The sequence below is a fragment of the Megascapheus bottae genome, chromosome 14, assembly GCF_031878675.1.
Source record: "Megascapheus bottae isolate mThoBot1 chromosome 14, mThoBot2.hap1, whole genome shotgun sequence".
NCBI lineage: Eukaryota > Metazoa > Chordata > Mammalia > Rodentia > Geomyidae > Megascapheus > Megascapheus bottae.
Genome location: NC_143522.1, coordinates 12,244,595 through 12,261,368, shown reverse-complemented (window position 1 = coordinate 12,261,368; position 16,774 = coordinate 12,244,595). Strand labels below are relative to the sequence as shown.

At 40.4% G+C, this 16,774-nt stretch overlaps 1 protein-coding gene across 1 annotated transcript; it reads right to left on the bottom strand.

Annotated features, from left to right (window-relative positions):
* Nucleotides 1-563: 563 nt before the first annotated feature.
* Nucleotides 564-16,737, bottom strand: Fcf1 (FCF1 rRNA-processing protein). Its single transcript, XM_090344482.1, has 8 exons — nt 16,661-16,737; nt 15,796-15,863; nt 13,776-13,847; nt 11,131-11,279; nt 5,971-6,043; nt 5,362-5,449; nt 1,704-1,798; nt 564-771 (listed from the first exon to the last, which is right to left on the bottom strand). The coding sequence occupies exons 1-8, from the start codon at nt 16,661-16,663 to the stop codon at nt 723-725; spliced, it is 597 nt and encodes a 198-aa protein (XP_090200608.1). The 5' UTR covers nt 16,664-16,737; the 3' UTR covers nt 564-722.
* Between the last annotated feature and the right edge of the window lie 37 nt (nt 16,738-16,774).

The following is a 16,774-nucleotide window of genomic DNA, read 5'->3' as shown; positions in this document are numbered from 1 at the left end:
TTTTTTTTTGCCAGTCCTGGGCTTGAGCTCAAGGCCTGAGCACTGTCCTTGGCTTTTCTCAAGGCTAGAGCTCTACCACTTGAGCCTCAGCACCACTTCCGGCTTTTTTCTATGTGGTACCGAGGAATCGAACCCGGGTCCTCATGCATGCTAGGCAAGCACCTTAACCACTAGGCCAAACTCCCGGCCCCTCTTTATTTTTTTAAGTTGCTGTTTTCGTTGTCTGTCCTGTGCTTTGGGCCAGGGCTCTGCCCCTGAGCTCTTCAGTTCAAGGATAGTGCTCTACCACATTGAGCCCAGGCTGGCGATCCTCGGATCTCAGACTCCTGTGTAGCTAGGATTACAGGCAGGAGCCACTGGTGCCTGGCTTTAAAGTTATTTTATTTATTTAAATAATTTATTAACTTTGAAAAGAATGGTCTTGTGCTTCTTTTTGGGGGTGGTGGTGGTGATGGCTGGAACTAGCCTTAAACTGCCAATCCTCTGGTCTCTGTCTCTTATGTAGCTAAGATTAGGTGTGTACCACCACACAAAGCAAACTTTTAAATAAGACAACGTATCAATTTCAAAAACATTAAAAAGTGAGTATATTTAACCATAATCAGCTCATAATAGAGCCAATGAGTGAAGAGAATAATAATCATGCTGATTATTGAACTACTAGGAACAGGCAATAGAGAAAGCTGGTCCAAGGAAGGTAGTGTAACTGTGTCTTGTAAGTATTAGAACCGAGGGGCTCCATAATCATCTGGCATCCGCTCAATGTTGTATCTGATCAGAAGAGAAAATTAGCACTGGTAAGAACGGTGGGTACAGAAACTATTTAAAAATCGATCCTTTACTGACCATACTACTCTCACTACCTCCCAACTAGAAATTCTTTCTGCCAGAGGGATCTCATAAAGAATGAATTATAGCAAAATACTGACACAAAGTTAGCCAAATAGGGAAGCCAGGAAGTAAGTCCAGGTATCTTTAGCCAAAAAGATTACCTATACTTAAAACGATCCATGATTTTTTTTTTTTTTTTTTTTTTTTGCCAGTCCTGGGCTTGAGCTCAGGGCCTGAGCACTGTCCTTGGATTTTTCTCAAGGCTAGAGCTCTACCACTTGAGCCTCAGCACCACTTCCGGCTTTTTCTAAGTATGTGGTACCAAGGAATCAAACCCAGGTCTTCGTGCATGCTAGGCAAGCACTCTACCACTAGGCCAAACTCCCGGCCCCTGGTCCATGATTTCTAAAACCTATCTTTATCTTTACCTTTGTTCTGGCTATTTGTCTTATTCCTTCAACTCTAACATTACAAATATTTGAAACAGTACTTTCTTTGAAATTCTTTTATTTTACTTTAATTAATTTTTGTGCCTGGACTGGGGCTTTAACTCAGAGTCTGGGCACTGTCCCTGAGCTTCTTTTGCTCAAGGCTCTACCACTTGAGCCACAGCTCTACTTCTGGCTTTTTTTTTTTCTTTTGTAGTTTACTAAAGAGTCTCACAGACTTTTCTGCCCAGGCTGGCTTCAAACTGTGATCCTCAGATCTTAGCTTCCCAAGTAGGTAGGATTAAGGCATGAGCCAACCAGTGCCTAGCTTTGAAAAATCCTTTTATAGCTGTATAATTTGATGTCATTTTTATTGTTGAAAGATCTCATTTTTTATTGATAAACTATGTACATCTAGTCAGGTTTCCAAGAATAATTTCTTACCTATGATTAGAAATGTACATGATAGGAACTCCCGGGATCTTCCGGATTCTTCGTTTAAGGTCTCGGTCAACAGTAGCCACAATGTAACACTTGTGCTAAAAGAGAGATTCAATAAATACACCCAGCTCTCTTAAGTTTATTTTTAATGACTACTGGAAAATGACACTTTTAGTACAGAGGAACGTGTACTTATAAATAAATATTCATTCATTTCATAGTAACTAGGTCAGGAAAGACTGCAACATTTGTGGAGTAGCTACTATGGTCAACGAATTCCTATTTGTGAAATGAAGAACAAGTTGCCTGGGCTGAATGTGATTGGTTCTAAGAATCTTGAAGGGATTAAGGTAAAAACTTTTTTGTCAGTCATGGGGTTTGAACTCTGGGTCTTGGGCACTGCCCTTGAGCTCTTTAGCTCAAGGCTAACACTCTACCCCTTGAGCCACAGTCCTACTTCCCCTTTTCTAGTGATTAATTAGATAAGAGACTTTAGTGCCAGGGCTGGATTTGAACCTCCATCCTCAGATCTCAACCTCCTGAGTAGCTAGAATTACAGGTGTGAGCCACTGTGCCCGGCCCTAAGGTAAAAACTTTTTAGGTGAGCTAGGCGCCAGTAGTTCATACTCATAATCCTAGCTACACAGAAGACGATTACAGTTCAAAGCCAGCTCTGGGGAAAAAAAAAAAAGAGTATGAGACAGTTATATAGCAAAAAAAGATAGAAGTGGAGCTGTGGCTCAAGTTATCCAGCAAAAAAGTTCAGAGACCGAACCTAGGTCCTGAGTTCAAGTCCCACAATGGGCAACAAAACAAAACAAAAAAGAACGAAAACCTTCATGAGTGGAAGGGACTTTCTTTTCACATTTAAGAGAGACAAATTGTTAGCTTCAGGAAAATATTCGGATGGATCCCATGCAAATGCAGAGCAAGTGCTCTCGTTCTTTTGTGTATGCCCTGAGGCCTTTCATGTTGAAGGAAGGCTACTTCTGCCCTGGAGAACATAAAGAAACATCTTGGCAGGGAGTTTGGCCTAGTGTTAGGGTGCTTGCCTAGCATGCATGAAGACCCGCATTTGATTCCTTGGTACCACATACTTAGAAAAAGCTGGAAGTGGTGCTGAGGTTCAAGTGGTAGAGCTCTAGCCTTGAGAAAACCCAAGGACAGTTCTCAGGCCCTGAGCCCAAACACAGAACTGGCAAAAAAAAAAGAAAGAAAAAAAAAGAAACATCTCTAAGAATTTGAGCCTAACACCTCTGAAAGGTATAATATTTAAAAACTTTGTGTTGTACTTAAGTTATATCTAAGTCAGCATTAGGGTTTTTGTTGTTGTTGTTGATTTATTTTCTTTTTGCCTATGCTGCTTCTCCTCCTCCTCCTCCTCGTCTTCCTCTTCCTCCCCTTCCTCCTCCCCTTCCTCCTCCTCCTCCTCCCCTTCCTCCTCCTCCTCTTCCTCTTCCTCCTCTTCTTCTTCTCCTTCTTCTCCTTCTGGTGGGTCATAGGGCTTGAACTTGGCTTGGGCCCTGTCCCAGAGCTCTTTAGCTCAAGGCTACCACCCTACTCCTGGGCCTGAGCGTTGTCTCTGAGCTCTTCAGCTCAAGGCTATGGCTCTACCCTGGAATCAAGCACCACTTCCCATTTTTTAGGGGTTGTTTTCTAGGGGTTAATTGGAATAAGAGTCTCAGGTTCTTTTGTGCCCAGGCTGGCTTTGAACCTTGATCCTTAGATCTCAGTCTCCTGAGTAGCTAGGATTACAGGCATGAGCCAGTGCCCAGCTTGCCTGTGCTTCTTTTGCTCAAGACTAGCACTTTATCACTTGAGCCACAGGTCCACTTTGGTTTTGAGTGGTTCATTGGAGATAGTCTTACAGCTTTCCTTCTGGGTTAACCTCAGTCCTCAGATCTTAGCTTATTGAACAGCTAAGATTACTGGTATGAGCCACTGGCTACTAAAAGCATCGAGTTTTATGTTATCAAAGTTATAATGTTGTGGCAACTGTGCTATGGGAAATTAAGGGAAATGCTGGCCCCATCTGATGGAGTATGTGGCTAAAGGACATGTGGTAATCAGATGAAGATCATGGCGATTATCATCTTCAGGAGAAGTGAATTCTTTTCTCTCTTCCACTTGCCTCCCCTTCTCTCTTTCCTTTTTTTGGGGGGGAGGGGTGGTAGGGTTCAAGGGTGAGGGGAGGAAATATTAGTGATCAAACTCCAGGCTTAGTACATGCTAGGTAAATGTTCAAAATGAGTTATATCTCCAACCTGGGAGAGGTCCTTATAAAATCAATCATTAGGGCAGGGAGTTTGGCCTAGTGGTAGAGTGCTTGCCTAGCCTGCATGAAGACCCGGGTTCGATTCCTTGGTACCACATACTTTTAGAAAAAGACAGAAGTGGTGCTGAGGCTCAAGTGGTAGAGTTCTAATCTTGAGAAAAACCAAGTGCAGTGTTCAGGCTCTGGGTTCAAGACTGGCAAAAAGAGAGAGAGGGGTGGGGGTGGGGGAGAGGATGAAAGAAAGAAAAGAGGGCCGGGAGTTTGGCCTAGTGGTTAAAGTGCTTGCCTAGCATGCATAAAGACCCGGGTTCGATTCCTCGGTACCACATACATAGATAAAATCCAGAAATGGTGCTGAGGCTCAAGCGGTAGAGCTCTAGCCTTGAGAAAGTCCAAGGACAGTGCTCAGGCCCTAAGCTCAAGCCCAGGACTGGTAAAAAAAAAAAAAAAGAAAGAAAGAAAGAAAGAAAAGAAAAAGCCGAAAGTGGTACTGTGGCGCAAGTGGAAGAGTGCTAGCCTTGAGGAAAGCCCAAGGATAGTGCTCAGGCCTGAGATTAAACCCCAGGACTGCCCCCCCCCCCAAAAAAAAAATCATTAGCAGTTCTTGTGTTTGACAACATGGTCAAAAATGGAAGAATTCAAAACATACTTATCCTACGGTATGTGTGAGACAGAACCCTGAGAGAGATTCTCATATACAGCTAAAAAATATTGTAGAGAGGGGACAAAATTCCTGTAAGGAGGAAATGTACCTTATTTTAGATGCAGAGAGGTAGAACCTGACATATTATTATACCACATTAGTCTACACAAATCATTTTGCAGAGATTTGGGAGATAATGAATAAATAAGTGTCCCAAGTCATATACTGAGTCAGTCCATATGTTGAGATTTGAAACCATGTTTCCTTTTCAAGCATTTTCTCTTTTCATTATAATTGTAGTATATATTTCCAATCCTTTCTCTCAAGTAAATGCATATGTTAGTTATGAAAGGTTGCTATAAAGTCCTTTTTATTTTACCATTTATATTCTTAGATACTTTACTGACCATGTCTTTTCAAGTGATAATAATAAGCTTGTCTTAAAAAAAATAGCAAAATTTAAATTTAAAAAAATGGTGACAGTGCCCGGTACTAGTGGCTCATGTCTATACTTGTAGCTACTAAGAAGGCTGACATGGATAATGGTTGGAAGGATAATGATTGGAAGCCAGCCTAGGCAGAAGAGTCCATGAGCTCCTTCCCTCCAATTAATCACCAAAAGGCTGGAAGTGGAGTTATGGACCAAGGGATCAAGTGATAGACCGCTAGCTTTTAGTACCAAAGCCCATGGACAGTGACCAGGGCTTAAGTTGAAGTTTAAAAATATAAAATAAAAATGATACCTGAGTTACTCTTTGAACTAAGCAGTCATCTGCATAGGTTCCTTTGTGTGTGCATGGTAATCGTTCAAATCGTGGATCCTTAGCGATTCTGTGGGATTGTAACAGTATATTAAAGGAAACAATGGATAACTTCCTAAAACACACCTGTAACACAAACATAATCTGATTATGTGGAGATTTTTCAGCTTTCTGAAAACCAAGATTTAAATCCAAATTAGTCTTGACCCAATCATGTCACTTTTGGGAAGTTGTGTGACACAAAGTAGGGGAAAGACAGGTTAGGGCTGGTCACTACCACACAGTTTATGGTAGAGAAAAACTGAAGGTAGTCAAAACATCCACCAACAAACTAAAAGCTAAATGTGCTTTGGTGTCCCATTCTATTAAACAAAAACAAAGTAGAACTGTGGGAGGACATACTGAATAAACTGCGATTCTTCCAACCTCAGCCGCTCACATAAAATTTTCTTAACTTCAAATATCAGCATTTTAATCACAAAAGTCATTTTTTATTTTAAGCTAGTAGGCTAAAAGAATCTTAGGACAGCAAAGATGAAGGAGGACCAAAACAATCGCCAATAACCTAGAATAAACCTAGACTACTCTTACCTTAGAGCCACTCGATACTTCTGTCCCAGTTTCTCAATTTCAGCCATTACACAGTCAGTTATGCAAGGGATACCTGACAGGAAAAAAAAAGCACAAAAAATTAGTAATAACACTTGTGAAAAAATCCTCTGTATCTCCTGTTAGTCTTTAAAAGACCCAGTAGACTTCCGGAATGACACTAGAATAATGCTGTAATAAACAGAAAGGACTAGAAGAAACTCTATTTACCTCTATTTACAAAGAAGCTAAGAAACTTTCCCAAGTCCACATTTAAGACTTCAACAACTATCTGTCACAAACAGGTCTGAGAAAAAAAAATTTAAATCCAGTCATTATTATTTTTTTTATAAGTTCTAGATGGTAAAATTTAAATGAGGGATAAAGTGTGGATTTTTTTTTTTGCTAGTCCTGGGCTTGAGCTCAGGGCCTGAGCACTGTCCCTGGACTTTCTCACCACTTGAGCCTCAGCACCACTTCTGGCTTTTTTCTATGTATGTGGTACCAAGGAATCGAACCCAGATCTTTGTGCATGCTAGGCAAGCACTCTACCACTAGGCCAAACTCTCAGCCCATAAAGTGTGGAATTTTTTGAAAAATGTAATCTTTACCATACACAATAGAATAAAAATAAAGCAGGTAAAATTCTTTACATATTTGTCAAAGGGCTAATTTTCTTAATGTATAAAGCTTATAGTAGTTTATGATAATATGCTATATACCAGACACTTGTTAAGAATAACTTCACCTACTTTTACAATAATCTCCACCAGGTAGCATTGTTGCCTTAATTATCATCATTCCCATTTTATAATGAAAAACCTAAGAAAGAGTTACAGAACTCTATAAAAAATGGTGAAGTTGGAGCCAGGAGCTGGTGGCTCATGCCTATAAATTGTGCCTACTTAAGAGGCTAAATTCTGAGGATCACAGTTCTAAGCTAGTCTAGGCAGAAAAGGCTGTCAGACTTTGATCTCCAATTAAACATGGGGCAGGGTGGAGGTGGGGAGAGCTGGAATTGAAACTATGTCTTAAGTGGTAGAGCACTATACTTGAGCAGAAAAGCTCAGGCACAGTACCCAGTCTGAGTTCCAGACGTAGTACCGGCAAAAATAAATTAAATAAAATAATAGAAATAAATATAATACTGATAGCTGGGAGGGGTGTTGGTAGTGCTCACTTGTAATCCTAGCTACTTAAGGCTAAGATTTGAATGGAGAATCTCCACTCAAAGTCAGCCTGTACATCAATCTGTAAAACTCTAGCCTCCAATTAATCACCAAAAGCTAGAAGTGGAGGTGTACCTCAAATGATAGCATATTAGCTTTAAGCAAAAAACATAAATGAAAGTGTGAGACCTGGAGTTCAAGTCCCAATACCAACACAAGCACATTAAAATACTCATACATGCTAACTGGAATTATCCTTGAAATACCATAATAAATGTATGAAAATAAAGCATGATTTTTTTTCTTTATTCTTTTTTGTTGTTGTTGTTGGTCGTGGGACTTGAACTCTGGGCCTGGGCGCTATCCCTGAGCTCTTCAGTTCAAGGCTACTGCGCTACCCCTTGAGACACAGCACCATTTCTGATTTTCTGGTGATTAATTGGAGATAAGAGTCTCACGGACATTTTAGTGCCCGGGCTGGCTTTGAACTGCAATCTTCAGATCTCAGCTTCTTGAGTAGCTAGGATTATAGGCGTGAGCTACTATGCCCAGCAAAACATATATATATTTTTTAATTGCCGGGATAATGTATAGAGGGGTTACAGTTACATTCATCCGGTAGGTGCATTATTCTCACATTGATACCCCTTCTCATGTTTTTGTCCCCATTTCCCTCCACCCACTCCTTCCCAATCATCTTGTTTTTTCTCCTTCCCTTTCCTATTTTAAATAAAAAAAGTATATATAATATACCAGTTAACAAAGTCAGATGCAGTAACAATATGAGATTAACTATAAGGGCAAAAAAAGAGAAGAGAACATAGTACATTAAGAACAACAATCACACAAGATAAAGCTCCTGTTTCCATATCCTAGAAATCCTTTCATTTAGCCTCATCCTATATGACCTTATGTACCTAGGTTTTGAGCTACTGTAATCCTCTGCTAGGAGAGTCCTAGATGTGTACTATTTATTACAAATGAGGGAAACCATTACGCCTATCAAAACGCCTATAAAATGTCCAGAATAAGCAAATCTAGATATAGGGGCAGAAGTTGATCTGTCTCACTCAGGAGGGAAGTTGAGGGGTGGAGTAGGGCATAGAAGGGTTGAGTGACTAAAGGATTTGAGGTCTTTTCTTGTAGTAATAAAAATGTTCTAAAATTATAGTGATGAACTGACTCAAAGTCTGTGGATATGCTAAAGACCATTAAATTGTATACCTTAAGCTGATAAATAATAGCTAAATAAAGTTGTTTTATTTTTATTTAGTTTATTTATTTTTGCCAGTCCTGGAGCTTGAACTCAGAGCCTTTTTGCTCAAGGCTAGCATTCTGCCACTTTTGGCTTTTTCCATGTATGTGGGTCCGGGGAATTGAACCCAGGGCTTCGTGCATGCCAAAGAGTACTTTACCACTAGGCCAAAATCCCAGCTCAATAAAATTATTTTAAAAAGAAGAAAAAAGTTGTTCTTGCTCAAAGCTAGCATTCTAACACTTTGAGCAACAGCTCCATGACCAACTTTCTAGTGCTTAGCTGGAGATGATTCTTGCAAGGATTTTTCTGCCTGGGCTGACTTTGAACTGTGATCCTCAGATTCCTGTTTGCTGAGTAGCTAAGATTACAGGTGTGAGCTAACAGTACCTAGCTCATTTTATTAACAGATAAAAATAACCTCTAGGGCCGGGAGTTTGGCTTAGTGGTAGAGTGCTTGCCTAGCATATACGAAGACCCATGTTTGAGTCCTTGGTACACACATATAGAAAAAAAGCCAGAGTGGTACAGTAGCTCAAATGGTAGAGGTCTACCCTTGAGAGAAAGCCCAAGGACAGTGTTCAGGCTCTGAGTTCAAGGCCCACAACTGGCAAAAAAAGAAAAAAAGAAGCCTCTAATTCACACAGCTTACATACAGATTTTTTAAAATACCCTTTTCTAAGGACAAGCGTAATAGCAACCTTTCTGTATTTATACTAGATTTAAAAAATTAGTGTTTACTGTTATCAGAACTTGAATTCAGGGCCTTGAGCTCTTACTCAGCTTTTTTTGCTCATAGATAGTACTCTACCACTTTAGTTACACCTCTAGTCCAGCTTTTTTGCTAGTTAAACGGAGAGTCTATTGACAAAGAAACTAAAACAATAGGACTCCTGGGCAGAAGAAGATGCCTGCTAGACTCCATGTTGGTTTATTTATGACATGTAAGTCTAGCTTTCTTTTGTAACTTTAAATGTGTTACTAAAAAAATAGGGGGCCAGGAATTTGGCCTACTGATAAGAGTGCTTGCCTAGTATGCACAAAGGCCCAGGCTCGATTCCTTGGTATCACAAACATAGAAGAAGAAAAAAAAAAAAGCTGGAAGTGGTGCTATTGCTCAAGTGGTAGAGCACCAGCCTTGAGGAAAGCCCAAGGACAGTGTTCAGGCCCTGAGTTCAAGCCCCAGGATTAGCCAAAAAAAAAAAAAGGGTTACAAAAAATAAATATATAGGGGGCTGGGAATTTGGTCTCATGGTAGAGTGCTTGCCTAGCATGCATGAAGACCTGGGTTCAATTCCTTGGCACCACATACATAGAAGTGATGCTGTGGCTCAAGGGTAGAGCTCTAGCCTTGAGAAAAGTCCAAGGACAGTGCCCAGGCACTGAGTTCAAGCCCCACAAGTGGCAAAAAAAAAAATTAAAAAATAAAATAAAATAAAGCTGGGCACCGGTGGCTCATGCCTGTAATTCTACCTATTCAGAAAGCTGAGATCTGAGGATCTCGGCTGAAAGGCAGCCTGGGCACAAAAGTCCATGAGACTCTTATCTCAATTAACCACCAGAAAACCAGGAGGGGCGCTGTGGCTCAAGTGGTGGAGCGCTAGCCTTGAGCTGAAAAGCACAGGGACAACACCCAGGCCCAGAGTTCAAGCCCCACAACTGACAAAAACAAACAAACAAAAATATACAGAAGCTTACCAGAACACTGCTATTGGTAAATTGCATACCAATGTATAAACTACTTCAGACCCTTTATTTTATTCATTGGTACAAATAAATACCATCTGAATGAACTTAGAAACTGAACATTTTCAAAATTCTAGATCTGTAATTTAAAAATAGCAAAATGTCTTATTCAGCTTTGTATAGTGGAATGAAATGGACAAAGGTATTTTCCTGAATACAATAGAATATATACACAGATATACTGCAAAAAATAAAGATTTTCATTTACACACACACACACACACACACACACACACACACTTTCACGCCTTTTTTTTTTTTTTTTTTTTTTGGTAGGCCATGGGGCTTGAACTCTAGGTCTGGGCACTATCCCTGAGCTCTTCAGCTCAAGGCTAGCCCTCTACCACTTGAGCCATAACACCACTTCCAGCTTTTTCTCTATATGTGGTACTGAGGAATCCAACCCAGGGCTTCATGCATGCTAGGCAAGCACTGTACTACTATGCTATGCTCGTGGCCCATACACATTTTCTTGTGTGTGCTGATATTAGGGCTTGAATTCAGGGCCTAGATGCTGTGTCTTGGCTTTTTCACTCAAGACTAGAGTACTATCACTTCAGCCACAGCTCTACTTCAGGTTATTTGCTTATTAATTGAAATCAAAGAATCTCATGGACTTTCATGCCCAAGTGGCTTCAACTGGGCTGATCCTCAGTGCTGAGATTCCTGAGTAGCTAGGATTATAGGCATGAGTCACTGGCACCCAGGATCAGAAATTTTAAATCCTGAATTCTAAAAAGAAAATTCCCCTTTTATGTCAAAAATTGTTATCTATGGTAGTCAAAGCATTGTTTTCTTAATTGTGAGAACTATTCCTAGACAAGTCTGCGTTATGTATCAATTCATTGAAAATCATCAGAGATATGACAAGTGCAATTAAATGGCTAGTAATTCATTTAATGAGAACCTAATATGGACTTTTTTTCCCATATATTTGGACAAATACGACTAGTTCTTACAAATGTCACAGAATCATAAAAGGACAATACTCACACTTGGCATATAGACAGTCCATCATCGACTGTACTAAGTCCAGTTTGGCTTTGATGGAAAAGTTGATAAAGTTGGTATCAACCAGGATGTGGTATGGTGGACCCAGCTGTGTATTATATTGAAAAAATAAGCAGGAAGGGTGCTGGGGGCTAAAGAAAAAAGAAAATAAGAACATAAAATTAACATTAAATTGATACTTTAGTATCAATTAAAATAAAACAAAACAAAAACGAGTCTCTGATAGGAGTAATTTACTATACATAAAACACCTTTCCAACCAGGCACAAGTGACTCATGCTGGTAATCCTAATTCCTAAAGGCTGAGGTCTAAGGATCCCAGTTCAAAACCAATCAAGGAAGTGAAGTCCATGAGACATTTTATCTCCAGTTAATGACCAAGAAGCTGGAAGTGGAATTGTGGCTCAAGTGGTGGGGAAAGAAAAAAAAAAGCTGAGGGCTGGCACTCAGGCCCTTGCTGGATTATAAAAAGAACAAAAACACAAGAACAGAAACATCTTTCCCTCTATTTATTGGGAGTAAATCTTAAAAACAAGGTAAAGAAAAAGTAACAGCATATCTAATCTCATATCATTAGCATGCTTGTCACAACTTTTTAAAAGCAATGATCCATTGGGCCGGGAGTTTGGCCTAGTGGTTAAAGTGCTTGCCTAGCATGCATGAAGACCCGGGTTCGATTCCTCAGTACCACATACATAGAAAAAAGCCGGAAGTGGTGCTGAGGCTCAAGTGGTAGAGCTCTAGCCTTGAGAAAGTCCAAGGACAGTGCTCAGGCCCTGAGCTCAAGCCCAGGACTAGCAAAAAATAAATAAATAAATAAATAAAATGAAAGCAATGATCCAACCTTAGATTTTCCTCTATTAGAAGGGTAGCTATGGTTACAGAGAGGAAGAATATGGTTTGGTATGGTTTGGTTTTGCAGGTAAATGCAGGGCCTGGGCTCTGTCCTTGAGCTCTTGAGCCCGAGTGCTCCACCACTTTGATCCACAGTGCTACTTCTGGTTTTCTGGTGGTTAATTGGAGTAAGAGTTTTATGGACTTTTTTGCCTGGGCTGGTTTTGAACTGGGATCTTCATATCTCAGCCTTCAGAGTAGCTAGCATTACAAACAGGAGCCACTGGCACCTAACTAATACAGTTCTTTGAATAATACTACAGCAAGTTTGCCATTCTCATAGGGTTCTAAAATCCTGTAAAAATGAGATTTGGAGAAGAGTTTATCCAGGGATAGAATAATGTGTTACATATTCCTACAATAAAGCCCATTCTTATCTAAAAGTTAATGACCTGTAAATTCTAGTGAGCACTGTCTTTGAGCTTTTTTTTTTTTTTGGTGGGTCATGGGTCTTGAACTAGGCCTGGGTGCTATCCTTGTGCTCTTCAGCTCAAGGCTACCGCCCTACCCCACTTCCCACTTTCTAGAGGTTAATTGGAGATAAGAGTCCTTTTGTGCCAGGGCTGGCTTTGAACCTTGATCCTCAGATCTCAGCCTCCTGAGTAGCTAGGATTACAGGCGTGAGCCCTGGATTCTTTGAGCTTTTTTTGTCCAAGGCTAGCACTCTACCACATGAGTCATAGTACAACTTCCAGATTTTTCTGAGTAGTTTATAGTTGAGATAAGTCTCTTGGGACTTTCCTGCCTGAGCTGGTTTGAACAGCAATCCTTAACCTTCAGCCTCCTGAGTACACAGGATCACAAGCATGAGCCCCCAGTACTCAGCTGTTTCCTTAATTTTGAGCTTACCTTTAAGTATTCTTACAAAGGGATTTCAATTTAACATGTCAATTTATGAGTACAATGTATCTGACCAATATCACCCCTTCCCTCAATCTCCTCAACCACACTCATCATCTCAAGTTACCTGGTTCCATTTTTTTTTTTTCCTTCCCCTGGGTCATGGGATTTGAACTCTGGGGCTGGGTGCTGTCCCTGAGCTCTTCAGCTCAAGGCTACTGCCTTATCCCTTGAGCCACAGCACAACTTCCAGTTTTCTGGTTTACCTGGGTCCATTTTCACATAAGTATATTAACATATTTAATTGTATTCTCTTATCTTTTTCATTCATTTTGTCTGTTCCAACCTTGATCTTCCCCACAAAAACAACAAAACAAAACATGTTTCAGCTTCCCAGTGTTTATTTCAATTAAAGGATTTTTGGCAAAAAATAAAATAATCTTAAAGTATATTTCCAAAGAGGGTTTTGGGTTTGTTGTCTGTGCCAGTCGTGGGGCTTGAACTTAGGGCATGGGCACTGTTCCTGAGCTTTTGTGCTTAAGGCTAACACTCTACCACTTGAGTCACAGCTTAAGTAGTGGTTAGAGGTAAGAGTCTAATGGACTTTCCTGCCCAGGCTGCCTTCCAGTTGCAATCCTAAAATTTCAGCCTCCCAAGAAGCTACGATTACAGGTGTGACCTGCTGGCATAAGTTATATCCCCAGAGTGTTAGAGAAATTTTAATGCTCTATGAAATCTAAAATCTTTAAAAGCATTAGAACTAACACTTTCACGAGTGTAATTATTAACAAATACTTGTCAGCTCAGGGAAAGCGTGGATTCCTAAAGGATACGTGGCTTTAACATGTCTCTTCTAATTTTAATGGAAAACTTAAAAACTTTTGCTTACTCACACTTCTCTTTCCTTCAGTGCACTGGGATCCTTCTTTTCTTTCTTTTTAGGCTTTAACCTATCCTTTTCTTTCCTGGAAAAAAAAAAAGTAAATTCAGGGAAGAAGAAATGACAATAGTTATAATTGTTTTATAAGCTTAGTTATTGGTGTATGGGGGAATTTTATGGTTATATGTTTATAATATATTTCAATCTCTAATTACTCCCTCCCCTCCTTCTTCCCTTTTGAAATATTTTCAACAACTTTCAGTGTTCTATTTCTATAAATTCAAAAAAATCTTCTTGGGCTATAATCCTCCTTTCATCATCCTTATTAGCCCAGCCCTCTTCCTCTAGCTCCCTTTCCCCACAAAACCATTTTCTCTTTTTCCTCTGCCTCAGTCCTCTACTGATATAACAAGTTTCAGTGAGGCTTTCATTTATAGTTGTAATGTACTTCAAATTTATTCATTTTTCATTTGTCCTTGTCACAATATATTCAATAGTTTCTTTCTTTTTCTTTTTTTTACAGTCATGGAGATTAAACTCAGGGCCTCAGTGCTGTCCCTGAGCTTCTTTGTACTCAAGGCTAGCACTCTACCATTTGAACTATAGCACTGCTTCTGAGGTTTTTTTTTTTTTTTTTTTCTGAGTAGTTTATTGAAGATAGCTCCTAAGTAGCTAAGATTACAGTCTCCTCCACCAGTGAGTAGATAGGATTACAGGTGTGAGCCACTGCACCCAGCTGATTTTTCTTTTTGCCAGTCCTGGGGCTTGAATTCAGGGCCTGGGCACTGTCCTTGGACATTTTTTTGCTCAAGAGTAGTACTTTGCCACTTGAGCCACAGTGCCACTTAAAGCTTTTCCTGTGTATGAGATATTGAGGAATCAAAACCAGGGCTTCATGCATGCCAGGCAAGCATTCTACCACTAGGCCACATGCCCAACCCCTGTGATATATTAATATCACTTTCATAGCAAATTAGTTGGAAGTATCAAAGTTAACTATTAAAGTCAATAACCCAAAATATGGGCCAGGAGTTTGTCCTAGTGGTAGAGTGCTTGCACAGCCTGCACAAAGACCTGGGTTCAATTCCTTAGTACCACATACATAGAAAAAGCCAGAAGTGGTGCTGTGGCTCAAGTGGTAGAGAGCTAACCTTGAAAAAGTCCAAGGTCAGTGCTCGGGCCTGAGCTCAAGCCCAGGACTGGCAATAATAATAATAACAACCCAAAATATTTTTGATGATAATGTGGACTATAACTTTCCCTAAGTCAGAAGCTCTTATAACAAGGACCAAAGTCCATCTCCAAGAAACTGACGATCATCTTCTGAACACTCAGATCTTATAACAGAGACTATTAGTTCACTTCTTTACAGTGATCTGGATAAGATTTAGAAAATGGAGACATCTGAAACTTTTTACATCTCTCCAGTATCTGTTTGTTAAGACTCCAGGCGCCAGTGGCTCACACCTGTAATTCTTGCTACTCAGGAGGCTGTGATCTGAGAAATCATGAGTCTTTTAATCACCCAAAAGTTAGAGGTGGAGTTGCCATTCAAGTGGTAGAGTATTACCCTTGAGCAAAAAGTTCAGAGCACACAGCCCATGAGTTTAAACATCAGGCCACACACACACACACACACACACACACACACACACACACACACACACTGCAGATCAGTATTGGAGAAGTAAGACAAGCAGGATGTGTGACACCATCTTTGGACAAGGCCAATTTTTTTTTCCGTTAAGAAATGTGGTATTGTAACAGTCAAAACATAAAGGTATTCACGTCTACTTCATGTAACTATTATGAGGCTTAAATATAATACAATCGGAAAAACATAAAATAGGGGGATAAAGTAAAGTGTCTAATTCTCATCGTTTCCCACAGTGTAACAGGTTAAATACCTGACTGTTATCCCATGCACAATAAATCCACGACACAATAACAATGTAAGGAAAACCAAAGTAACAAGAACTTTTACTACTTATCCCCTGGGCAGTCTAAGAACCTCGTTGATTCCAGACACTCACAGTCTCTCATCTCTGAGACTAAGCATTCTTTTCATGGTCGCATACTTCCTCGTTTTCTTTTGCTTCCCCTTGAAACAGAAATTTTAGAATTAAAAGAGCTGGAAAAACATCTCGTCTGTTAAAAATCGCCTTGTTTCCCCTCTTGTGATGTTATGCCCAAGTCTCAGGACGACCACCAAGAGACCACCGAGAGTCAGACGTTCCGAAATGCAAAAGCAAGGTTTATTGCGGTTACATGCCAGGCAGGGAACTTGTCCACTCGCACCCCAAAGCAGTGACACAGTGAGGTGGGGGGGGGGAGAAGTTGACAGTCAGGGTTTACACAGTCTTTTTAAAGGCAAAAATCACAGGTTTACACCCATCGGTGGTCGAGTGAGATAAGATAGGGATTAGGGAGCTTCCCAGGCTGGTGGAAACTAATGGGAAGTTCTCATGCTGGCTAGGTCCCAGAGAGTAGTTTTATGGTTTGGGAAACAAATGCTATACCATGCTATATGTGCAGTCTAATTTTGACACAAAATAAGTTAGTTCCTGGAGCTTATGGACATCTGTGTGAACAATGGCTGACTAGGGTTCAGAAGTTCCTGTTTGTGCAGCCTCTGGGTCCATGGAGATTTTTCGAGTCAGAGTTTTCTTTTTATTCTGCTTACTGGAGGGGAATAATTTGGGTCTGGGGGTGGTTATTTTTCATCTCTACAGTAACACCCCCTGTCCTTTCCCCAAGCGCCTCTCCTCAGTCTCAAAGCACAGGTTCCGTTAGAAGAAGGCCCAGCTCTAAGCTCAGAATGAAAAAGAAGTACAGGAATCTCACTGTAGCGCTAAATCCCCACAACTCCATCCCCGAAATTGGTCCAACTCTTCTCACCATGTTCTCGCCTCACTCCGGTCCCTTCCGGAATCACCGTCTGCGCGACACGTTTGCGTCACTCCCACGTCATTTCCGGCAAAGGATAACCCGGAAGCAGAAGTCATCTTGGGA